General features: G+C 41.6%; 1 protein-coding gene across 1 annotated transcript; it reads right to left on the reverse strand.

The window, feature by feature from the left end:
- Nucleotides 1-2668: 2668 nt before the first annotated feature.
- LOC137298010 (beta-mannosidase-like) lies at nt 2669-26470 on the reverse strand. Its single transcript, XM_067830037.1, has 17 exons — nt 26349-26470; nt 21008-21154; nt 20099-20247; nt 18737-18936; nt 16850-16917; nt 14934-15103; nt 13961-14120; nt 10565-10731; nt 10131-10268; nt 9695-9774; nt 7862-8043; nt 6643-6822; nt 6072-6169; nt 5482-5629; nt 4273-4580; nt 3605-3790; nt 2669-2977 (listed from the first exon to the last, which is right to left on the reverse strand). Exons 1-17 carry the CDS (start codon nt 26452-26454, stop codon nt 2744-2746), a joined length of 2721 nt encoding a protein of 906 aa, XP_067686138.1. The 5' UTR covers nt 26455-26470; the 3' UTR covers nt 2669-2743.
- Nucleotides 26471-27276: the final 806 nt, after the last annotated feature.

Here is a 27276-nt window from a genome sequence, read left to right on the forward strand (position 1 = left end):
TACTATACAGTCCCCCATTTTGACAGTACTATACTGTGCCAAAAAGAAATTTCACAAAACGTAAATTTTGAAAAATAATGAATAATTTTTCACTTTTAAACCACAGTTCTAACGGTACTTTAAATGCTACGATTGTCAAATGTGCTGTTGGCATGTTGCAAGCGGGAAGATCAGTTACTGAGCAATGGGATGCAGCCGTCCTACTGTGTATGACTTGCGAGGTCGTCTACAACAAACTGGTACCACTTTTGATCGCCCAAGGTCGGGTCGTCCACGTGTGACGTCACGAGCAGAAGACCGTCAAATCGTCCTACGTCACCTGCGTGACAGATTTCTGCCGGCTACACGAACCAGGGCTGAGATGTTTAGAGGTCGACTATCCTCACAGACCATTCGAAATCGGTTGCGGGCAGCCAGTGTCCATTCTCGACGTCATTATCGTGGGCCAATATTGACGCCGTTTCATCAACGTCAACGTCTGCTTTGGGCCCAACGTCACCTCCGATGGACCCAGATAGACTGGAATCGAGTCGTCTTTCGCGATGAATCCAGGTTTACCCTCAGATTCGCGGACGGCAGGCATAGAGTCTGGAGACGACGTCGTGAACCGTATGCTCAATGTTGTGTACAGGAAGTCGGCGGATTCGGGGGCGGACGTTGCATGGTATGGGGTGCTTTCTGTGGGAACAACCGTTCCAGACTTCTGGTCATCCGTGGAAACCTCACAGCTGTTGCATACCGCGACGAAGTGCTCACGCCTGAACTCGTTCCTTTCATGGCAGCTCATGGCTCAAGTCTACAGTTCCAGCATGATGCTCGGCTGACACGAATTTTCCCTCAAAACGCTGGAATCAACGTCATGGATTGGCCATCGAGGTCTAGTGACCTTAATAAAATAGAGCACGTGTGGGATGCACTTGGGAGAAGGCTTCGTGGTCTTAGGACATCCACATGGGTTCTTTCCTGTCTGATCATTAAATCAGGATCTCCACAAAACAGTCACATTATTCAGGACCCGGGTTAGAATATTGGCCTTCAGCTGTCGTAATAGATAAAGTGGTCAGGCTCGCTGACTTGGCTGACACATGCCATCGGTTCCCAATTGCGTATATCGATGTTCATGCTGTTGATCACTGGTGTAGACTCGATTATTTATAGATGTAGCTGCCATATTGCTTATTGTGACGTAAAGCTAAACTCACTCACATTATTTAGTATAACAATACCAGTTTAAAGTGCCACTAAAACACCAATACCGTGATACTTAATGTGACCTATAACTACCACGCTAAACCATTAATTTTGACCAAATTGTAGCTATCACAATATTAATCCATGATAATCCAAATTACTGAAAATACACACAACATTTAACATTTCGCAAAACTACTGTCCTGTACTGAAAGTGAATTTAGATGTACCGCTATTTCTCATAGTAGTATTTGTGTTTATGGTTAGATTTGTCTGAGAGGATGGTGCAAATCAATCTAGGGTCCATGCAGGAACCATGTGATGTAAATTCCTTATAGTCCCTGGTCATCTACTTTCAGCTGATGGGTATTATCATCAATCACTATAGACAGTTCGGTCCACGATCACCTGTTTTCAGACCGCTGTCATACAGATGGAGTGAGTGAGTGAGTGAGTGAGTTTAGTGTTTCAAGTGGCCTCTTTTAGTATTCCAGTATCATGGCTGGGGCCACCAGAAATGAGCTTTACACATTGTACCCCATTCTCTTAGCACAGAGGTTACTTGCCATATCTTCCTACGAACCTCTGTTCTAATACGGCCATATTTGGTGGTTCTCTTAAAATCCCCTAGCGGCAAAATGGCAGCAGACTTATCTCCCTTTTCTGTCCAATCAGAGCACGTGTTACATTGACCTTGATTCAGATTGACAAATGCAAGCAATGTGGAGAAACAAAAATGACATGACTGAGTTCTGTCTAGAAGAAACATTTGAGTATCGCGCTCGGGAAGAGGTTGTAGTTTTAACGAAGCATCCGGAAATTACTGAGATCTTTCGAACTATCACTTTTGAAAGAAGGTCGCTGATTGCTCTACTAAATCTGATTGCCTCCAATCACAAGTCTTGAACATTCGCACCATGAAAGGGTCGTGTTAGAACAGAGGTTACGTAGGAAGATATGACAAGTAACCACTGTGGGAAGAGAATGGAGTGAGTGAGTGAGTGAGTGACAGAATGAGTTTAGCAGATACATCACTATATTAAATTGATGCTGGAGAATATATGTTCATAGAGCCGTTACCAACACATGTAGTTTGATGGTTCCATAAATCATTAGATCACGAACACCTGACAATTCAGAAGCATTATACCATTTACTTTCCACCAACCTTTTCATATCGGATAGGATAAATAAAACCTTCATCGCAGAGTAATCCTGGACTCACAGTGTGAAGTAAACACATGTGGGCTCAACACACGTGTATGGTTACTATGGGATATCATAGACAATTTCGCAGTGATTAGAAAATGCATTATCGCTTTAATATCGCTTTTCCCCCAGGTAACATTAAACACAATCCATATATATAAATATATAAATATGATTTCAATGAGAAAGCAGCTACTGAACATTGTTGAAACCCGAGCGGTAGATGAAGGGACTCTGGAACAGGCTTAACGAAATGAGGTGAACTTGGTTTTATATATTCAAACTGATTTAATGCACAATATCTTATACACTGTGGCAATCATAAAAAATAACATATTTCATATTAAGCATAAACGTCCATTAACGATTTCGATTTCAATGATCGTTTAAACGTTTCAAGATCAACAGGTTCCCAAGAGGTGAAGGTCACAGTCCTAGAAGGTGTCACCATGAGGAATCCATTGTCAGAGAATCTCCCCGAGATGCCTATCGCATCCAACCAAACAAATGGAGCAATGCCGTTAGATCCAACAATGACTTCATATTCTGTGTTCGACATCTGTGTGACGCGTGTTACCTGTACGATAACCAACAAAGCAATGTCTTGAAAAGGTCAAAGAGATCAAGGTATTAGTCAGAGGGTTCACTCACAACCATAAACCGACACCATATGCATAAGGACATAAGAACCATATATATGTATTCAGAATAACAGTGAGTGAGTGAGTATGGTTTTACACTGCTTTGGCAATATCCACCAATATCACCGCTGTGGACACCAGACACGCGCTTCACACATTGTACCAATGAGAGGAATCGAACCAGGTGTCACGTTTTAACCACTGTCAGTTGTGAATTATAAAATAATCCTTAATTTACAACTTGTTGCATCAGTGACGTGTATTGTTTATTTATTTATTTATTTATTTATTTATTTATTTATTTATAGGCGTGAAATGCCTTACAAACTTTGAAGCGGGAGATAAACTTCCGAAATCGACAGCCTTATTTGATTTTTATAGCGACGATAGGGTAACCTAGTGGTTAAAGCGTTCATTTGTCAGTACGAAGTCACGGGTTCGATTCCTCATATGGATACAATGCGTGAAACCCATTTCTGGTGTTCTTCAGTGGAATATTGCTAGAAGCGGCGTTAAACCACACTCACTCACTAAATTTATATCAAGACAATTTAACGACATACCACAACTTTAGCCTTGGTCAGTCCAATGGCGTTGTTGTAGTAGGTGAGAGGAAGATATGCGTTGATGCCGCTAGTTGGATCATTCAGGTACGTGTAGACAAAACAGTACGGCCTGTCTGGACAGCCGGACGCAGTGATCAGAGGGTAAATATCTTGCTTAAAAACCGACTGGGATGATTGTGTCGCCTGAAACCGACAGAAGCCGTTGCACTAAGCACCAAGGGGGGTATTTCTTAACCCGCTCCGACTTGAAGTAATAGCTGTTCCTACGGCCATGCTTGAAAACAAGTACGAAAACCTAAATAGGATTAGAACAATCCGAGATGGCAATTTTGTGTAATTTCATAAAGCTGATGTTCACCTAGTTCTCGGGATTTGTTGAATTAAATTGCAAAATGTTCGACCTATCATTTTTGAGGCTATTTTTAGACACTGGGAAATTTGAGTAAGAAAAGAACAATATGGTCTGGAAAACAAAACAATTTGCCTTTTATGCAACTAAGACGTCATTACTAGTATCTATAGTTTTCAGGTAACTGGTATACCCGTTAATATAGACATCGAGCAGAATTGTCCTGTAAAGCATTAACTTGTTGTTTTTGCATCGAACGTTGGCGACGGCGTGATTTACAAAACACTAATATTACTAATATCCTTTTTATTTTTACCTTGTACGTAACGTTCCATGTCTTGAGAGGAGTAAAGCTGTCCCATCGGTACATCTGGATGAAGAGAGTCCCCGAGGTGGCCCCGACTCTCGTCTTCGCGCGGTTGGAGAAGTTGGAATTGGTGGGGCGGTTGGTGGCAGAGGGGGAGACGTTCATGCCGTTGTTCGGGTTCTTCATTTCGGTCAGGAAGATGTCGTCCACCACCATGTAGATGTTTAGCATGTTGCCGTCCATGTAGGGGGAGATGAGAACTGGGCCGAAGAATCTCCGAACGAAGTAGTGCAGCATCTTCCATTTGCCCATATAGTCTGAAATACGGACATTCACAGTATGATGTTTTAATACACAGAAACGTACACTGTAACCATCATTTTGTGTGGTATTTAATACGACCGTCCACGTAGTGTAGTGGTTAGAGTTTCCGTTCGGAGAGCAGAAGGTTGCGGTTTGATCTTCGACCGCTTTAAGTGAGGTACTTGTTTGTGCCTGTCTGGCGTTCTTCATTAATGGGTACACCAACGACTTGTTGTCTTGGAGTATAGTGTGTCTGAGTGAAGTAGTCATGCTTAACTGAGACACAGTATATCAGTGAGTTAGCACTGTAAAACCAGTTGTGTCTGGACTAGTACAAGCAGCCAAGCATACACACACACGTCGTCATGTGAATGAAATATTCTAAAGTGCGACAACGTCAAACCTCAGTTGACCTCACCTTTGTCCTAGCATGACGTCCATGCTGGTTGTTGTTAATTATATTATGCCATTTCCTCATTAACTATGATTTAGTTACAAGACAGTAATAAATGTTTCGAATGTAGAATTCAGTCCGTATAATTTGCTCTAAATGAAAGTGGAACGCGCTTAGCCTTGCCAGGTTAAGATTCAAGTTTAATTGATGAACGCTGGCGGATGAGAGTGGTTGGACGGGTCAGTGCATGTTGGGAAACATCGATTCCCTAAGATTTTAGGGTAATGGTTCTGCCACACTCTAGGACACTTTTCATACGTGGTGTCTCCTTAGATGAGTGACCTAGTTAAACCCATGCCTTTACTGGTCTAGCAATATGTGTATATCTGGTGGGATTGAATAGTCCTGTTATATATGTAGATTTGTGGATTCTGATGACCGTGAAGTGTCTCTTGAAACTCCAAGGAGCAAAAGTCACGTGTCATCACTCAAGCAGGTTAAACGTTTAACATGTCACTGACCTATACTCGCCCATGTCGGAGCCTGCCAGATGTCATTAAGCTGCCAGTAGAGGGCGCCCATCGTCTGGCCCCGCCCATCTAACGTCTTATAATCCTGCCAGCGCCGGTAGTGCTCGCTCTCAGATTGAACCGATACCGCCTGATTTATCTAGGAGAGAGGTATAAGCTGTAGGGTATGTCTTCACACACGGGTGTGTTTGTTTGTTGCCCCAATCAGCAATATTCCAGTTGTATGGTGGCGACCTGTGGCTGGGTGACATGCTTCAAGAAGAGTGTCAAAACAGTATACAACCATACTCGTTCATGCAGAAAGACAGTGTGTGAGTGAGTTTAGTTAGCAATCACTAAGCAATAATCCAGCTATAAGACGGCTGTCTGTACACAATCGAGTTTGGACCAGATAATCCAGTGATTCACATCATGAGCATCGCATTTGGGATAAGATGTGTCAGCCAACTCAGCGAGCCTGACCATCCGATCCCGTTGTCGCCTCTTACGACAAGCACGGGTTGCTGAAGCAAAATTCCTACCCGGATCAATAACACCTACAACCAAATAACATTTAATCTTTGTCAAACCGCCTCTCTCACCTGAGTTAAATAGACGATATCACTAAATTGCTGTTTGGTGTCTGGATTATTTGGTTCTTTGAAATGTTGCAGTACTTCTTCAACCATCTGAATATTACCTGTAAACAATGGTAAGGTTTGATAATGATCTATGTATGAATTTACGGTGTTCTACCCCGCTTCAATAATCTAACAATATCACCGGAATGGGTCCACATTAAAGCGTTCACTCGTCACGCCGAAGACCCGGGTTCGATTCCCCTCATGGGTACAATGTGTGAAGCCCATTTTTGGTGTTCCCCGCCGTGATATTGCTGATAATAAATAAATAATGATAACAAATAATAATAGCAATATAACCCGCCGTGATACTGCTGATAATAAATAAATAATGATAACAAATAATAATAGCAATATAACCCGCCGTGATATTGCTGATAATAAATAAATAATGATAACAAATAATAATAGCAATATAACCCGCCGTGATATTACTGTAATAATACGTTAACTCACTCACTCACTCACTGTATCGTACTGAAAATTGAAGTGATACTGATTATTCAATAATCAGTAAGTTAACGAAACTGACCAAGAGGATGGTGATTCCTGTGATTAGCCATTGGTCCCCAGTAGTCAAAGTCACCCTCGTCAAACACGTCTTCCAGGGACTCGACGTCGCACCAGGCTTGAACCCCGTACTCTGAGGCGAATCGAGGTATCTGGAACGCCGAGTCGTTCCATAGATCGGCAGCATAATCATAGAAGTGAACTGTGGAAAAACAACACACATCTTAAAGATCACATGTACCCAATGGGGTACAAAAGCATAGATCTAAATGAAACCCCGTCATTAAAACTACTCATTTCGACATTACATTACCTTAAATCGATCTTATTGACAACAGTGCACAATTCTCTCCCGCGAACGAAATTTCAACCAATCAGAGGGACGTGCCTCCGAGATAATTATGAGGCATATCCATATGAGTTGCTGTAGTATTCATCTACATTTCAGAGGGCAGATTATCTTGTTTATATGCTTGTCTAAACTGTAGCAATGGCTACAGTTGTTTTGAAAAATGAAAGCATGCAAAGTGTCATGCAAAATCGTTTTGGTCATGATTCAAAAACATATTTAACAACGAGTAGGAAGTAGTTTTGATCTTTTAACTTAACTTTTGACCGTGAAGTCACGAACATCCGCCTGTCTAAGTAATAAATGCTATGTAGGACTGATTTCACCGAGTTACAATATCTAAACTACTTTGTACTGGTAGCAGAATATACATTTGATTGATGGACATCATGACTGGGGAGTCCGGTGGAAATCTGTTCATGGTGACATCATCACGTGCACCCGAAACCTGGGAGCATTTGACGGCAGCACAACGACTCGGAATGTCTTTGTTGACGTCGGGAAATCAGCCAATGGATGTATACAACTAACTGAAAATCCTTCCCCACATGACGTCACTGCGGGGGTTTTGGCGACAGAGGTACGTAACCTGTCTGTGGTTTCTTTGGCGGGCGAGAGTGAAGCATGCAACTTTTTGGCAACTTTTAATCGCTCGGTATTAATTAACCACACGCTTTTAAAGGATAAATTTAAGACTACCCATAAGTCTTTCACATGCAATGGTTAAAAGAGTACAAAAACGTGAGTTTATTCGTTCTTTAAATAACATTGCTGAAACTGATCTTGCATAAAGCTACTGAAACCGATCTTAAATAAAGATGCTAAAACTGATGTTAAGAATTCATAGGGATTAGGGAAATAACCATGCTATAGTGTCTAAACAGAGACTTACTGTCGCCATACAGCTCAGACTGAGGGTTTTTAGCCACCCAGCCCTCCTTCTCTGTATCCTTGCCATTACTGGGGCTTGACGGCAGATACACCCGCGTTGTGTCTTCCTTGTTGATGATAGTCTTGATCGTTGTCACGTACAACTTGACATAGTCGTCGTAGTAACGTTTGTAGTCATGGAAACTGAAAGTTCCATAATCTCCAATAGCAGAAGTTGTGACTAAAATTCCGATAGTTGCAAATGGCTAATATTTTAACCTTTTTGAAATTGTGGTAAATGTTCGAGATTTAGGTATTGCAGGTAATAGATATGTGACGATCTCTTACTGAGGCCATGGCCGTTTCAAGGATGTCACGGACCTATTGTCCAGTCATGGTTGGCCGTTGATGAAGTTCGCAAAATGAAAAGTATTATCGGAGTAAAAAGTCTGATTTTAAAGATCTTGTGAAGATGCTATTTCATAGTTTAGTCGATCATATTAAAATCGCACAGAGACATACACTAAACGCCAAAAGAAAGTTTAACGTTATCCTAATTCCTTTATGACGGAGGACCCTATCTTCAGCTGGAGTTATGATGCGTGGTTGTAGCCATCTTGGTCTGTCCATGGTGACCCAAGTCTGTGTGTAGCGCTGAATAAGTCTTATAACGGTAAACCGCAATACGGTGACATCAGTGGGCGTTGACAACTATGTCGACCCCATCTGCACCATCCCTATGGCTCTTTCTCTCTTTTCAGCTGTTGATCGTGGCATATTTCTCGTCCTTGTGTACCACCATATCATGCATTCTACTCTCTCAGTATACCCTATAGAATCATTCTACACGTGAAATGGATGAAAATATTGCTTGAACATTGCTACGTTTTGGTGACTGACACTATTATGTGGAAACAGAAAATGGATAAATCTTACTTTGGAAGCAAGCACGTTACATCTTAGATGTTCCTAAACACCTTTTCACAATATCAAAGACACGTTTGATCTGTTTTCACTCATGCAAATCAGCAGAAAATGTTTTACAAGGCTGAAATCACAGGAATGGTTCTTTTACAGTTTTACACACTCTCCAACGCTGTTTTTGTTTTAATAGTTGAAAATTGGTGACTTTAAATGGTTTACCTTTGTCTCATAGCGGAATCTTAAATTTCTTTTAGACATCAAAATCATTGTGACTGTTAATTTCGACCTGGTCGAAAATAGGACAATTTAACTCTTCCGAAAAAGATGCATTAAATATGAATACATTTGAGAATTTTTTTCGTGATTTCCATACGGCTGTGTTTTTAATTCACACATATATGAGGGTAACGTCTGTGCGGCCCAACGTCCGCACAAACGTTTATGTTGGCGTTTAGTGTATGTGTTTCTTTTCTTCTTCTGATGTACCGAAAAATATACATGATTACTTTTGGTGAAAACATTAACGATTTCAGTAGTATATACATGCTCTCACTTGACAAAAAGTCTTTTTCTGAAAAGTATTCCTGCTTGCTGTAGCAGTGAAGATTTAGAATTCAAGAGGCGTTCAAGAGCTTGTCGTAAGCGGCGACAAACGGGATCGGGTGGTCAGACACGATGTTTTGGTTGATACAGATCATCGTATCTTTATAGCGTTAATCGATGTTCATGATGTTGATCACTGGATTGTCTGGTCCAGGCTCAATTATTCACAGACCACCGAAACATGGTTGGACTATTGCGGCGTACAACAACAAAACAACCACCCAGCTTGATTGCATGTTGCTTTGGAGGATTGGGGTGCAAGCAGTTTTCAAAAGCTCCGGCGTATTTGATATAAATAACGGTAGAAGGTAACATCACAATTACCTACCCGTAACCTCTGAGGCCTGACTCCATCTCATTATTACCCGACCACACGGCGATACACGGATGATGCCGTGTGCGTCTCACCTGGAAAACAAGAATCACATTTAAGGACGGGACATTATCCCACGCTACCCGATGTCTTGATGTCCATTCGACTTGGGGCCACTTATGAAAGAACATAACGTGCTAGTTTCGGCCACAAGCCTTGCCATTAGTAAACAAAGTAGCACCAAAACAATCTGCATAATCGTGGAGGTAGGTGGAGTAGCCCAGCGGTTAAAGCGTTCGCTCGTCACATCGAAGGCCCGGGTCCGATTCCCAACATGGGACAATGCGTGAAGCGCATGTCTGGTGTCCCCCGCCGTGATATATTGCTAATAGCGGCGTAAAACCTCACTCACTCACTCACTCACTCACTCAGGCCCCGGTGTGTGTGATACCTGGTGAGTTATTTCTTGAGACACTGTATTCAGGAAGTCGGGAGTAGTGGGGTAGAAATTATCACTGAACATCAAATCGTGCCAGATCATGATGCCATACTCGTCGGCCAAATCGTAAAAATCATCAGATTCATAAACCTGGAAGAAGAATTATAACGAATAAAATCAATTGCCGAAAACGTATCCAAAGACAATCAAAACTTGATGGCGTGTATTTGTGGGTTGTCCATTCTGATAATTAGATAAACGTTCAAAACAACAACTGTAGACAATGACATAACATCAGCGTCCAGTGCATGCACAATACATGTACATGTGATGTTGGATGTGATGAACAAATAGATAATTGTTCTCAGTGCATCATTTCTTCATATAATGTTTGTCAATATATTTCTTTCTTGCTTGACATTATTTCTCAGCGCTATTGTACTCGCCCCTCCTCCCCAAACTCTCATTGAGTTGATATGGACTTCGGCTGCTGATTGAAACAAACGGCGTAGTCTTTCTCTGGTAATATTTTCCTGAAAACTGTCCGCTGGTATCCAGTTAGATCCCTTGAAGAAAACTGGTAAATTGTTTATCTTGAAGTAGAACGTTAAACCTGTGAATAAAAACAACAGAGGATAACCCTAGCAAAAGGGACCGCAAAAGGGTGGTGTTTGTGGTGGTCATTTTAAGGGGAGCGTGTGTGTGTGTGTGTGTGTGTGTGTGTGTGTGTGTGTGTGTGTGTTTGTGCGTGCGTGCAGGGTGTCATCCATTTTGTTGTGGGTGTTATGGGGAGGCAGAGGGGGTTGGGGGGTACGCAAGTTTGTTAGAGATAATATTAAATAGAATTATGCTTAAAATTATGGGCGCGAGTGGGATGGGATTGGGGGTGTACTTGATATATAGCATATGGCATGCTAGTGGAGGTGGGCACTTACTTTGTACAAAAATTATACAGGAAGGGGCATTCACCTCGTACACGATTCTCCATAAAAAATCATCATCATCCCCATACTAATAAATACCAGTCAACTCCTTGTATTTCTGCCACCCTACCCCGAACATACCTGGGTTACAGTCAATAAATACCCGACTAACTTGGGTTCCAGTCACCATATGTCAAACCCATCTGGCTTGTTGCAAACAACTCTGCAACAATTGGTCTTTGAGGACAACAAATTCCAACCCACCTTGGTCGTTGTAGACAACACATTCCCACCCACTTTGGTCGTTGTAGACAACATATTCCCCACCCACCTTGGCCGTTGTAGACAACATATTCCCACCCACCTTTGTCGTTGTAGACAACAAATTCCCCACCCACCTTGGCCGTTGTAGACAACATATTCCCCAACCACCTTGGTCGTTGTAGACAACATATTCCCCACCCACCTTGGCCGTTGTAGACAACATATTCCCACCCACCTTTGTCGTTGAAGACAAGATATTCCCCAACCACCTTGGTCGTTGTAGACAAGATATTCCCAACCCACCTTGGTCGTTGTAGACAACATATTCCCCACCCACCTTGGCCGTTGTAGACAACATATTCCCCAACCACCTTGGTCGTTGTAGACAACATATTCCCCACCCACCTTGGCCGTTGTAGACAACATATTCCCCACCCACCTTGGCCGTTGTAGACAACATATTCCCCACCCACCTTGGCCGTTGTAGACAACATATTCCCCACCCACCTTGGCCGTTGTAGACAACATATTCCCACCCACCTTTGTCGTTGTAGACAACAAATTCCCCAACCACCTTGGTCGTTGTAGACAACATATTCCCAACCCACCTTGGCCGTTGTAGACAACATATTCCCCAACCACCTTGGTCGTTGTAGACAACATATTCCCCACCTACCTTGGTCGTTGTAGACAAGATATTCCCCACCCACCTTGGTCGTTGTAGACAACATATTCCCCAACCACCTTGGTCGTTGTAGACAACATATTCCCCAACCACCTTGGTCGTTGTAGACAACATATTCCCCAACCACCTTGGTCGTTGTAGACAACATATTCCCCAACCACCTTGGTCGTTGTAGACAACATATTCCCCACCCACCTTGGCCGTTGTAGACAACATATTCCCCAACCACCTTGGTCGTTGTAGACAACATATTCCCCAACCACCTTGGTCGTTGAAGACAACATATTCCCCACCCACCTTGGCCGTTGTAGACAACATATTCCCCAACCACCTTGGTCGTTGTAGACAACATATTCCCCAACCACCTTGGTCGTTGTAGACAACATATTCCCCAACCACCTTGGCCGTTGTAGACAACATATTCCCCAACCACCTTGGTCGTTGTAGACAACATATTCCCCACCCACCTTGGTCGTTGTAGACAACATATTCCCCAACCACCTTGGTCGTTGTAGACAAGATATTCCCAACCCACCTTGGTCGTTGAAGACAACATATTCCCACCCACCTTTGTCGTTGAAGACAACATATTCCCAACCCACCTTGGTCGTTGTAGACAAGATATTCCCAACCCACCTTGGTCGTTGTAGACAAGATATTCCCAACCCACCTTGGTCGTTGTAGACAACATATTCCCCACCCACCTTGGCCGTTGTAGACAACATATTCCCCAACCACCTTGGTCGTTGTAGACAACATATTCCCCACCCACCTTGGCCGTTGTAGACAACATATTCCCCACCCACCTTGGCCGTTGTAGACAACATATTCCCCACCCACCTTGGCCGTTGTAGACAACATATTCCCCACCCACCTTGGCCGTTGTAGACAACATATTCCCACCCACCTTTGTCGTTGAAGACAAGATATTCCCCAACCACCTTGGTCGTTGTAGACAAGATATTCCCAACCCACCTCGGTCGTTGTAGACAACATATTCCCCACCCACCTTGGCCGTTGTAGACAACATATTCCCAACCCACCTTGGCCGTTGTAGACAACATATTCCCCAACCACCTTGGTCGTTGTAGACAACATATTCCCCACCTACCTTGGTCGTTGTAGACAAGATATTCCCCACCCACCTTGGTCGTTGTAGACAACATATTCCCCAACCACCTTGGTCGTTGTAGACAACATATTCCCCAACCACCTTGGTCGTTGTAGACAACATATTCCCCAACCACCTTGGTCGTTGTAGACAACATATTCCCCAACCACCTTGGTCGTTGTAGACAACATATTCCCCACCCACCTTGGCCGTTGTAGACAACATATTCCCCAACCACCTTGGTCGTTGTAGACAACATATTCCCCAACCACCTTGGTCGTTGAAGACAACATATTCCCCACCCACCTTGGCCGTTGTAGACAACATATTCCCCAACCACCTTGGTCGTTGTAGACAACATATTCCCCAACCACCTTGGTCGTTGTAGACAACATATTCCCCAACCACCTTGGCCGTTGTAGACAACATATTCCCCAACCACCTTGGTCGTTGTAGACAACATATTCCCCACCCACCTTGGTCGTTGTAGACAACATATTCCCCAACCACCTTGGTCGTTGTAGACAAGATATTCCCAACCCACCTTGGTCGTTGAAGACAACATATTCCCACCCACCTTTGTCGTTGAAGACAACATATTCCCAACCCACCTTGGTCGTTGTAGACAAGATATTCCCAACCCACCTTGGTCGTTGTAGACAAGATATTCCCAACCCACCTTGGTCGTTGAAGTCAACATATACCCAACCACCTTGGTCGTTGTAGACAACACATTCCCCACCCACCTTGGTCGTTGAAGACAATATACTATTAGTATTCCCCAGCCTACCTTGGTCGTTGAAAACAACACGTTCCCCACCCCACCTTGGTCGTTGTAGACAACACATTCCCCACCTACCTTGGTCTTTGCCAAAAGGATTTTGTACCAAATCCACGTTTCGGAATCCAACCCGACGCTGTTTGCTGGACACCTCGTTGTTGCTGGTGAAAGTGACTTCGACGGTGTAGAGTGTCTGGTTCCCATAACCATTAGGCCACCATCTGTTAATTTTGTAACTCTGTAACGGCAGAAACACAAAATCCGTTGTGATGATAAGAATAGTTAAATGTTGCTGAGATGAATGATTGCAGTGAATCAAAGTCATTGCTTAGTTTAGAAGCTGCAGCTGGTCAGTGACAAAGGTGAGAGGTGACCACGTAAACCAATGAACAAGGAAACATGCCTCTACGATATCTAGATTTGAACCTTTGCCTTGTGGGTAGCCGTAGAAGAAAGCCGGGTGTGCATGTAACAACGAAGTTTAAATATGGTATTTGGTCTCATTGTTTGATTTGTGTTTAACACCGCACTCAGCAATATTTCAACTATAAGACCGCGGCCTGTAAATAATCGAGTCTCGACCAGACAATCTTGTGATCAGCAGCCTGAGCATGGTTTTTGGAAACTGGGATACGACAACTTGTGTCAACCAGGTCAGCGAGGCTGACCACCCGATCAGGTTAGACACCTCTTACAGCAAGCATGGGTTACAGAAGACCTATTCTAAACAGGTCGACAAGCTATATCGAAACGTCTAGGTCCAGACTAGAAACGTCTAGGACCAGACTAGAGACGTCTAGGTCCAGACTAGAAACGTCTAGGACCAGACTAGAGACGTCAAGGCCCAGACTACAAACGTCTAGGACCAGACTAGAAATGACTAGGCCCAGACCTAGAAATGTCTTGATCCAGAATAGAAAAGTCCTGGTCCAAACTAGAAATATCTTAGTCCAGACTAGGAAGGTCTAGGCCCAGATTAGAAAAGTCTAGGTCCAGACTAGATACGTCTAGGTCCAGACCAGAAAAGGCGACCACGTCAGCTGAAACCTACATCAGGCACTGGGACTGAGAAAATCGAGGAACTGTTTGTTGGCGTCAGAGTCAGAGCCATTGACTTCACTGCTTGTGTCCCTACAACATTGGTGGTCAGAACGCCAGACACAGAACCCCCGCTGACATCGAAGTACACGCCGACGTCCACAACCCATGGTCCTCCCATATCTAGAAATATACAAAACACATAAACACAAGAGTCACAGAATTATGCAGATAATACTCATGAAATTTATAGTATTCCCAGAAATTACTGAGAACGTCTTTGTTTTCTAATACTATTTATTGAATTTTAAACTTGGCGTTACATTAAGTGGTAAGGGACTTAATATGGGAGGCAACTCTTGCAGGCTTAAGAATGAACCTTAACTACACCAAGAGTTATCTCTCTTGCTGTACAGACGGCACGCTTTGTTGACATTGCAGATTTGACAGTTTAATAAAAAAAAAGCTGGCTCTAGATGATTTGAAAGGAGTATGACTAATGTAAAATAATTAGCTTGTAGACATGGCTTTCCTCTGTCTATAGTATACAGAACTTTTAAGAATATTCAGTCATGAGTTGGGATTGAGCACAAGACAGGGAGGTTCAAAGACGTTCAGTACTACGGATCGCCGGCGACTTGGTCAGATTGGCAGTAGGGGAAAATTGACTTAGCTAAACCATAAACTTGAGCTCGGATTCCGACAAACTTTTATCGGCAGAACTGACAAAACATTTATACTGTGAGAGAATCACATCTCAACGTATCCATTTCAGCGAAACTTTTATTGTTTATATACATGCAATCGAGATAAGCTGAAGCAACTTTTTCAGTAATATCTGGGAACACTGAAGTCCTACATCTCCACGATTAGAGATCCACGGACACAAATATACATGTAATTATATTGTCATTAAAGAAACATGATATTGATTCCGTTAACACTTTCTAGTGCTTGAAATGTATATATTTTATATCGACTTGTACAGGAACAAAACTCCATTTTCTCGTATTCTGAGCGACTTTAAACCAAAAGCGTTTGCTCGACTCAAGCTCGGCTCGTTTGCGCCGTAAGGAATCTATTTCGACAGATTTTCGAAAATGATAACTTTATTATTGTCAAGTGTTGTGAGATTAAAGGTTTAATTTAAAAATGTACAGTCGAACCCCGTTGTCTCAAACTCGGATGAATTCTCAGTTTTGTCGACTTCACTTCTCTTTCGTAGAAAAACGATGTTATAAGTACTTTGGTCACGCTGGTACTTGGGCATTTCTATGCTGACGGATGTATCGAACACACGGATAAGTCGAACATTCCCTTGGTCCCCACGGGGGCGTTGGGGTAATCTAGTGGTTAAAGCGTTCGCTCGTCACGCCGAAGACCCAGGATCGATTCCCCACATGGGTACAATGTGTGAGGCCCATTTTCTGGTGTCTCCCGCTGTGATATCGCTGGAATATTGCTAAAAGCGGCGTAAAACCTCACTCACTCACTCACTCACTTGGTCCCCAAGAGTACGACACAACAATGTTCGACTATATTCTGAATAAAGTTTGTTTGGACAGAAACATATTTTCATTGTATACGTTTGATTCTTTTGGGCGATCTATTTGTGAGGACATATACATATTGGCTATTTATGCAAGACAGACAACTAATAAATGAAGTTTGCCGCTTGAGTATTGCATGGTACCAATGGACGCTACCCATACTCCTAACCCCAAAACACTCATTTCACTTTAAAACACCTAATGTTATGAAATAACACACACACACACACACACACACACACACACACACACACACACACACACACACACACACACACACAGACAGACAGACAGACAGACACACACACACAGACAGACACACACACACACACAAATGTATAAATAAATAATAAATAATAATACATGTTGTTTAAAATACCTAATGTTGTTGCTACTGAAAGTTCACGAATCACGGCAGTATTGAAAGCTTGAATGTAGATATTTTTCCTGAAAAATACAAAAAATACAGAAACGGAAAAGAACGTTAATTAGATAATTGTTCTTAAATACACACTGATTTTCAGTTCATCAATATTCTCTTTTCAGTTACTATAACTCATTCACTCTCAAACAGTGGCTTTCGTCTGCAGTTACTAAAGCTTCGCAGCTTCTAGTTTAAGAGTGAAACAAAATCAAACGTTTCACATCAGTGAAGCCAAACATACAAGGGGATAAATATGCAAATTGTTTGAAACGGGAACTGAAGCGGTATGTAAACACTGCAGTCTCTGGGTACAAGAGACATTAGTGTCCTTAGTCTGTAAGTCATTTCACCTGCGACAAATGTCAAGTGATAGGCAATATTCGGATTACAATTTCTCAGTCACTTTTCCTAACAAGCTAAGTGAGCTAAGTCACTGTAAATATTCTTACAGGTAAGCAAACACATGTCGGGAAAGACGTTTCCTAGTTCCAAAAGCACACCCACACTCAGGCGCAGTGATATCTCAGCATAGCATCACTGCCACAGGCTAATTTGCATATCACGTGACCGAACTTTTAAGCAAAGACTGGCATAACGGCCGCGATTCGGTGCAGTCTTTTACTGTTTTACACTGTTACTATAATATTCTTCTACAACTGCGACAGTAAGGTTTATGACAATACACACATATATATTTCAAACCGACTGCAATCTTAGCTGTCCATAAGGCTTAGATGACAGCACGTGAACCCGTACAACTCATGTAAACAAAGAATCGCTGCGCAAATCGAAACAGTGTTACACGTTTTCGGATGTTTTCTCAGTGAAGCTAAAAGTGTTTTAACAACGGTGTTTAATTAGATGTGTAGACTCAGCAAAAATACTAGAGTTAAGAAATACGTACATTGAATTGAATGGTCTGTGGCAGAGATACTATGTCAGCTCGCCGCGTGGAACACTGGGTAGGAGAGTGAAGTAACGGTTTCTTCTCTGGCCGGAATCATAGGCACCAGTTACAAATGCTTACCACAATATTTGGAAGAAAAGTCCCAGTTTTCATAGTTATACTATACAGGGAAGGAATGGCCAGTTTCAGGGGCGGTGGGGTAGTCTAGTGGTAAAAGCGTTCGCCCGTCACGCCAAAAGAAACGGGTTCGATTCCCCATAAGGGTACAATGTGTGAAGCCAAGTTTTGGTGTCCCCCGCGGTGATATTTCTGGAATATTGCCAATAGCGGCGTAAACTCCATCCTCGGTATCTCCTGGGTAAACGTTCAGATAAATCTCCACTATACATTTGATGTATCATCATAGATAACCTTTACAACCGAGCTTGCCAGTGTCAACAAAGATGGCGGTCGCAGCAGTGAAGGTTTGTTCGCAGTGCGACTCAGATTTCGGGGAAATCATACAGACAAGTTGTCAGGGCCGAGATAAATGTGTGCAAGAACTCCTTCTACCTCTTTCAGGGTTCCTCTGCATGATTTGTGTTGCCATGTTTAATCGGTTAGATAATTTAAAAAGCGAAAGTGAGTTGCTATTGGTACGTTTAACCTCCCAGCGTAGACACCTGAATGGATACAAAGCCAGTCAAGGAAGGTAATAAAATAATCGGACTGAGCCATAGATGTGTCAAGGGTATAGTGGAGGTTTATCGGAACGTATACCCGGAGGTATCGAGGATATCCCCATTGCCTCAAACTAACCATATTCAGTGAATGCAAATGCTGCCTCTGTTCCTAAAGGTAAACATATTCCTTAGGGCAAAATGATTGCTCTCAGTTCTGGAAGCTGACCAGTTTCATTGTAGGGAAATGGTCGTCCCCAAGTTCCTGAAGCTTACCATATTCCTTGTGTTGGGAAGGACGGCCCCCAGTCCCAGCTGAAAGAACACTGCTCCTTTCTGATCATGTTAACATGGCACTCTCCATTCTGTGCCTCGTTTGGACAATCATTGGGGATGTCATAAGCAGAAGCATTGGCCTTCTGAGCCGCAACATTTACAGCAGACTCAAAGTTTATGCGGATCGTGTTATCTCCCACCTGGTGAATAATAGCATAAATTCAGTGAGAAAGTCGGCAAGTGTAATTCTACCATGACTTCAGCAAATACTGGATTGTGATTGGTTAATCAAAACCATGCAGAGGTATATAATCACGTTATATAACTTTCATTTTCCAACACAGTATGATTTTTAAATAAATCTTAATAACGCGGTTATGGTAGAAGGGGAAAAAACTGATGTGGTGGAAAATCAGAGGTATATAATGAAATTATGAAACTCTAAATTTTGCATTTAAAATCTCAGTTTTAAGTCAAATTTTGAGCTACTATAATTTCGTTATTATACCTCTGATTTTGCAAGACAGTATATTTATCTCCTACTTGTATCACAGTGTGTACTCAGCATGGTCCACCCGAGTCGTCTTCCCAAGGTATTACATGCATTATAGCAACCAGAGGTGAGTGAATGATTTATGCCATATCAGTCTGCAGAATAGTCCCAAGCTTGAGTTCCAGATATTATCAACAGGAATATTTCAGGATGCTATGGCATAAGGTTAAAATAAAGAACTGTTTTTAGGGCGTTATTTTTCACCATGCGCCACTGAAACACGCTTCAGTCATATGAAGTATTCTGTCTCAGAGATTACACGGCGTCCTTGACAACCGAGGGCGGTGGGGTAACCCAGTGGTTGAGTGTTCGCTCGTCACGCCAAGAATCCGTGTTCGATTCCCCACCTCACATGCGTACAATGTATGAAACACATTTCTGGTGACCCTTTTTGACACTTCCTGTCTCCGGAAACGTACCCAGAACACTTTTCGTTATCTAATTCCTCTAACTGGGTTGTGGCAGGTTCGGGTATTCCTGTTTAAATCAGGTGAGCCTTGCTGCGGACTGATCCTCATTTTCATCATCTGTAAGACATCAGTCAAGAAAGGCGTTATTTCAGCCTTGATGGACGTCACGGTCTTACGTGAATGCCCTTGTAGGTTGGTCATTTTACACCTCACTCAGCAATACTAGACACACATGGCGGTGGTCTGTACCATGAGGCTGACCACCCGATCCCTTCTTTCGCCTCTTACGACTAGCATGGGTTGCCCAAACTAATTCTAACGCGGACCCTTATTAGGTAAGATGAGAGTAGAAAAGATGCTTTCGACATGTTTATTAACACATATGAGAAACATTTTTACCTTGGCGACAGTTTTGATGTCGTACACATACTGGGCAAACATGTTCTCTGATGTACCGACTTTCTGGTCGTTAATGTAGACGGTTGAGATGGTGTCCAGGCCGTCACAGACAAGACGGAGGGCAGAGGCAGCCAGTTCATCTGAACTCACTACAAAACATTGAATGTAGCAATGACCTCATACGTTAGATGTAGCAATCACCTCATACATTCGATCTAGCGATGACCTCATACATTAGATGTAGCAGTGGCCTAATACATTAGATGTAGCAAAGACCTAATACATTATATGTAGCAATACATTAGATGTAACAATGACCTCATACAGTAGATGTAGCAATGACCTCATACATTAGATGTAATTATGACCTCGTGCATACCATGCAACAATGCTCTCATACATTAGATGCAACAATAACCTCATTCAGTACCTCAAACAATAGATGTAATAATGACCTCATACATTGGTTGTAGAAATGACGTCATGCATTAAATGGCTGCATATTTTTATAAACGAGCAGTGTCTCTTATAATTGAAAAAGAATATAACATCTTTCATATTTTAGACAATGTAATCACTGTTCTCTTATAATCATATAATTAAACGGCTAATCAGTTGCTCACTATCTGACGTTAAGAACCTTTTTGAGGTTACATGATAAGAAAACACAGTCCAGCTGTTATGTTGTCAGTCTAGCATGTGACGCAGTGATTGATGTTTTCAAAGTTTGTCCTCACCTGACCCTTACGGGATGCTAGGATGCAATTTTAATGTCATGACATTACTGAACACGGTTGGACATGAGAACTATACTGAACAGGAAAAGAAACGAAAGTTTCGAAAATGAAATCGACTATTGTTGATATAAACTGGCAATTATAGGCGGGTTTTGTTTCGCTGTGTTCTTACACTGAAAGGTGCGTGTGTAAGTCCAGTCTTCCCGTCCAATCCACCGCAGCTTGACGTCGTTGTCTCGGTAGAGAGGATCTGGTATCAGCTTGCTGTTGTACAGAGCTGTGTACATGCTGCCTGGAACACTGGCTGGGATCTTCATACCTGCAACAAACGCCATTGTTGCAACACCGAGACATCTCTTAAACAGAGAAGTTACAAGAAATATCCTCGATCAAACATCAAATAAAAATGAGTTCAGTTTTACGCCGGACTCAGCAATATTTCAGCTATATGACGGTGGTCTGTAAATGATCGCATCTGGACCAGACAATCCAGAGATCAACTGCATGAACATCAATCTACGCAGTTGGGATGCGATGTGTAAACCAAGTCAGTGTCCCTGACCACCCGATCACGTTAGTCCCCTCTTACGACAAACATGGGTTACTGGAGACCAATTCTAACCCGGATCTTCACGGGTCAAAAACAATAAGTAAGGTCGTTTTCAGAATGAATATTCTGTGGAAAGAATGACCATTTGTACACATCTTATGCCTTGTGTTGAATTGCGTTTGCATGTGTTTGTGACGGAAATCACCCTTAGTGATGGTTACACTCATCAGTATGTGATTCAGTTGTGAATAAAAGGCAAGCTTATGACACTGTCGAAATCGTGCACTAAACTGTTCAACATTAATTTACTTATGATTATGGAATGGGTTTCAAACGAAAATTTTAAAATCTAATTTTTATGGTGCTGTGTTTGTTTTCAATCCCATCCAACAAAATCCAAATTATATCTTGATCATTCATATTTCAAGGATAGAATCTCAATATGACCAAGAATGGTCACATCAGATGTAATCCAGTTTACTCTCAGGTAATAAATAGGAAATACAGACATGAGAACATTCATATCTACGACAGGGTCTCAAAAAGTTCCAATCATCACCATTAAGTTAATGAGCAATCTGGATAAAGGTTCGACTGTAACATCAATGACCCAGTAAAATGGCCAAGAAGTATCTCCTTCACCATCCAGTCTTGTGCTAGTTGGTCCAACACAGATACCGTGAACAAAATTCAGGCGCTGATTCAAGAAGATCGTCGTGTAACAGTATAAATACTTCTGCATGAGACTGAGTTAAGGCAGTGCGCGGAACATCATTCATAACCAACTGCACGTGTCAGCAGTCTGGGTTCCTCACTTACCGTCTCCTCTTCAAAGACAGACTCGACGGGACATTTCGCGACAGGTAGTGAACCTTCTGGAGCAGATGAAGAGGATGTCGTCAGACGTCTTGTAACCATAGGACGAATGTTGGGTGTTATTTGTTTGATGCAAGGGTGAAGAGCCCATTTCCTGGTTTTCTATTAAATCATTGGACTTCTGTTCAGTCGGTCCTCGCACGGTCAAAAAGCGGTGAGAGAAATACGTAACTCGGGATAGTGAAAGTAAAATAAAGTTTCTACCACGGGTAAGTTTTGGTGATAATTAGAACATTTCTATATCCCCTAGTACATCCCTTGACGAGGTGGCATTCTAATGACATATTTCAAAATCTTTCTGGGATTTTAAACGATTGCGATTGTTGTATTGTCTCTGATTTCTCAGTTAAGTGTACTTGTAGATAATAATTATAACTTATTGGCTAATTATTGTTCAATTATATATTAAAGCAGTTCTATACAATCACACAACGATTGATTTACACGTGCAAAGCTCAGCAGCCCCATACTATATAGGGTGTTATTCTTGATTTTCACGGTTTTCAAGATGGTCGGTAAATCACTGCAGAGTTATATTTTTGCGAACAATCTTGGATAACACAGTTGATATTGTTTCACCCCCTGGAACCACTGTCCTGCAGAGTGCAGTGATGGGGTGATTGTCCGTCTGCGTTTGCAGTGATTGTGTGCTTGTTTTGGTGGCGAATGTATGATCGGTGTTAAAAATCTAGTCAACATTTGTGAAACGCGAACAGTATGGTTGAAATATTAGCATTTCACGAATGCACAGGATGTGGTGGTTATAATTAGCAAGTTTCAAGCTGGTAGGTTAAACATGAAAGAAGCAATCGTCGATTATCGACAAAACATATCTTTTCACGTAGACAAATACTAAGTTTATTTCCTAATGGTTTGATTTTACAGCATTTCAATAAGCCGATATTGTTAATAATACACTGTTCCACATATATGTGACGTCTTTGCCCTATTGAATGCATGATATTCATTTTATCTATCTAAATGTGATCGTGAAGTGATCGGGGTCCAATGACGGTACACCCACTGTGCATGCTTGTAGTGATCGTATTTTTTCTTGCAGTGATCGGTATCGTACAGTCTTTTCAAACATGCGCATGGACCATGTAGAAGTGAAGATGATAAATAAAATTTCATAGACATAGACATAGACATATTTTATTCTGTATAAAGGCCACAGGCCCAAAATACAAACATAATTCAATTACAGTCGCTGAGCATATTTTAAATGGATCCTCTTTTCAGCATGAAAGAGGAAATGTCCAACATTATGGAGAGTATTTGTGTTGGGATCTTTAAAAATGTTAACAACAGACATGAGGTTGTGTGGTTTCTTTAGCGTATTACTAAGGTATTTCGTTCTAATATCTGCATATAGTGGGCATTCCAATAAAATATGGAATTCATCCTCAATGACATTTACATTATTATTTTTGCAGTGGCTACACAGTCTTAGATGTCTATCAGTATTAGTGTATCTTCCAGTTTCTATGGCAATTTTGAAGTTTGAACATCTAAATCTAGAAATAGCAGTTCTTACATAAAGAGGTAAATCACATCGTAGGTACTTTTCAACATCCAACAAAGATTTGTACGATTTGTAGAGGTAACATTTGGGTGAAGACTCTAGAGAGGAGTACCATGTCTGCTGTAAATTATCACATAACCGCTGTTTGAACATAGATATGAAAACCTTTGAATCTCCAACATTGTGACTTAACCAGGCATAACCAAAACCAAACTGGAATAGTAAATGTTTAACCTTACTAGCCCATGTAATTCTCCCACACTCATCAAGTGCCTTAAGCATCATGTAGGACTGGTATGGTAATCTATCTTTGGGTAGCTGCAATAAGTGACACCAATACTTAATAACCTTTGTTGTGTACACACGCTGTAGTGGATACCTACCACATTCTCCTAAAACCATATTTGATGAAGTGGATTTGTTGACTTTAAGAAAATATTTGCAGAAAGCAAGATGAACAGACTCGACAGTTTTACAATAAGATAATCCCCAGACTTCTGAACCATAACATAAAATAGGGGTAATCATTGAATCGAATATCTTAAAGAGGTCTGGACAGGAAATATTACCAACTTTCCTCTGGAAACCATTAATTGCTAATATTGCCTTGTTTGCCTGGGATGCTAGTATTGTTTGCGCCTTACTCCATACAAGTTTCGGAGTAAATGTTAAACCTAAGTAACGGTAGGATGAAACTACTTCAATAGGATCTCCCTTGTAGTACCATTTCTCATAAGACCTAAGTGGACCCCCCTGTCTAAACACAACTACCTTAGTTTTCTTCAAATTTACACACATACCTGTATTATTACAAAATAGTTCTAGTGCATTTATCTTTAACTGCAACTGGTTACAACTATCTGCCAGAGCAGAAACATCATCTGCAAAGATTAGGGCATACAAATAAATAAAAATAAATAAATTAAATAAAATTTCAATGCATAGTGACAAATCTATTCTCTCCTCCCCATCTACATTGACTGAGTTATCAGTTAAATTGATGTTCCCTACATTGTTTGAAGGGTATATATCCGTCATTTATCAATTTGCCTTTTAGAATATTTCAGCGAACACAGGAATTCTCTCAAACTGAAAAATACAATGATTACTGTGTGGATAACCTGCTACAGATCAAAACACCCCTCGCTGTGGTAATGATATGTCTTGGTCCTGTGAAAAGGTGATAAGGATAACCCGCTACACGCCTGTTATCTTAAGTAGGTCGTGAGGTCGGGGTCACTTTGAAGGTTGCTCTATTAATGAATAAACCCCTTCTCTAAATCTGGCTTTCCAGAAATAATTTTTAGACCAAATATCGAAATAAATTGTTTAGAATTAATTATCCACGTACACAGTGCCAGGGGGTGAAATAGACGCACAAGACAGTAATCCATGTGGGATTGTTAAAACATTTCCACGTCAACATTTTATGTCTTTCAACACCAGGAGCCCTCAGTTTAGATTTCGGAGGCCAATTGTTGTCGATGAAATTCGTTATTGCCTCTTGTATCGTATGTTTATATGTTTGTATGGATGCTGGGGTAGTCTCATGGTTAAAGTGTTCGCTCGTAACACCGTAAACCCAGGTTCGATTTCCCACATGGGTATAATGTGTGAAATCCAGTTCTGTTGTCCTCCGCCGCGATATTGCTAAAAGTGGCGTAAAACGATTCTCACTCATTTATGTGTTTGTCCATGTAAACATGTGACTTGCCTTTGCATGTGTTTCTGCCAGGTGATGTAAGACACTCTCGCCATTCGATGCATTATTGTTGTAATCACTTTCTGATTCGTAAATTAGTTTTTTTGCACAGATCCATTGGGAGAAAGAAATGCTTTAATTGATTTGCTACTGATTACGATGCATCCCCCAGGTCTATTTTTAACAGCGAATTACTGTTATGAAAAGACAATAGAAAGTTAATAATTTTTTATCAAAAATGATTCTCTTTAACAACAGCTTAAGTAATTAAAGTAAGTAAAGTGCAGGATATCAAACAGCTGTTGAAACATGTGAGGAACAATATACGTACAGGGTTAATCGATTTGAAGACCATTGATCTAGGAACCAATAAAGATTCATTAATTCACGACACAGGAATTAGGAAACGTGTATTATACGCATGAAAGCAACGTCCTAATTCCACATCGAGACGATTGTACGACTCTGACAATTTCACCAGCACCTGTTTATGAATTATTAGTGGTGAAAAGCGATGTAAGTGAAAATGTGAGCGTATCCTGTCCTGTTGTTGACATCAATTACAAACACACGCAGAGGTAAGTCAACAGTGTTTACTGAATAATATGTTACGCAAGGTGTTGCACATAATTATAATGTTGCTAGCTTAAATTTGAGACATTAGCAACTAAGCACGTTTCTTACCTCTAGGGGTGGTGGGGTATCATAGCGGTTAAAGCGTTCACTCATCACGATGAAGACTACGAGCTACGAGGCCCCACATGGGTACAATGTGTGAAATCCGTTTCTGGTGTCACAAGCCGTGATAGTGATGGATTATTGCTAAAGTTGACATAAAACTAAACTCACTCGGTCCTTACCTCTAGCACTGTTCAGGAGAGTCCAGTTACCAGTTAGATCGAGAGCACCAACACGTGAAACCGATGCAAGCGCAGCTATCAACATGCAGCTGAAAAGCCCCGCCATCTTGTTGTCATGTGACAGACAACTGATTGGTGGACTTATCTACGGGTCACATGATTTCCATAGGATGATTTCAAACATCTTCTTATATCTTTAATGGTGATTCAAGTAGATGAGTTAAGATCTCGTCGGTGAAGTGCAGTTTGTCGCCTGCAATCATAATAACAAATCAATAATTTGGTTATACATGACCTGAAAATAATCAAGACAATCCAGTGACTGATATCATGAGCGTCTAACAGCCTGACTACCCGATCCATTTACTCTCCTCGTACTTGCATGCGATAATGAATATCTGTTCAAGCCAGGAATCTCTGCTTCTTCTGTAGAATAAGTGAGTGAGTGAGTTTAGTTTTAAGCAACACTCATCAATATTCCATCTATATGGCGACGGTCTGTAAATAATTGAGTCTGGACCACAAAATCCAGTGATCAACAACATGAGCAACACTCTACGCAATTGGGATACGATGTTCACGGAACTGGTGAAATATAGAATGCGTAAGATTTTGCTAATATGACAAATTAAGCAAAACATGATTATACATGTATTAACGCAGTCATATACACAAATAAAGCGATAATCTGGCTGTCAAACTTAAGCTGTTATTGGAAAGCAACGATAAAGTACCATAAAGCTGTGTTAGAGAGTGGATATTACAGAAGTGTAACGGCGAGGGACACCAGAAATGGGCTTCAGTCGTGTTACCCAGTTAGGAATCGAACCGGATCTTCGGTTTGACGCCCCGAACACTTTCACAACTAGGCTACCCCCCACCGTCCATCCATGTTAAGTACATTTGCCGGCTCTCTGTCCAGCAATCA

Source organism: Haliotis asinina, chromosome 10, assembly GCF_037392515.1.
Source record: "Haliotis asinina isolate JCU_RB_2024 chromosome 10, JCU_Hal_asi_v2, whole genome shotgun sequence".
In the NCBI taxonomy this organism is placed as follows: domain Eukaryota; kingdom Metazoa; phylum Mollusca; class Gastropoda; order Lepetellida; family Haliotidae; genus Haliotis; species Haliotis asinina.

Bases quoted from the DNA above. Each gene is read 5' to 3' on its own strand.
- LOC137298010 (XM_067830037.1), bottom strand. From the start codon at position 26,454: ATGGCGGGGCTTTTCAGCTGCATGTTGATAGCTGCGCTTGCATCGGTT. The intron at 4,581-5,481 runs GTCAGTGACATG...TCCGTATTTCAG, and splicing joins TCCGACATGGGCGAGTATAG to ACTATATGGGCAAATGGAAG. The intron at 2,978-3,604 runs GTATGTCGTTAA...GTTATCGTACAG, and splicing joins TGACCAAGGCTAAAGTTGTG to GTAACACGCGTCACACAGAT.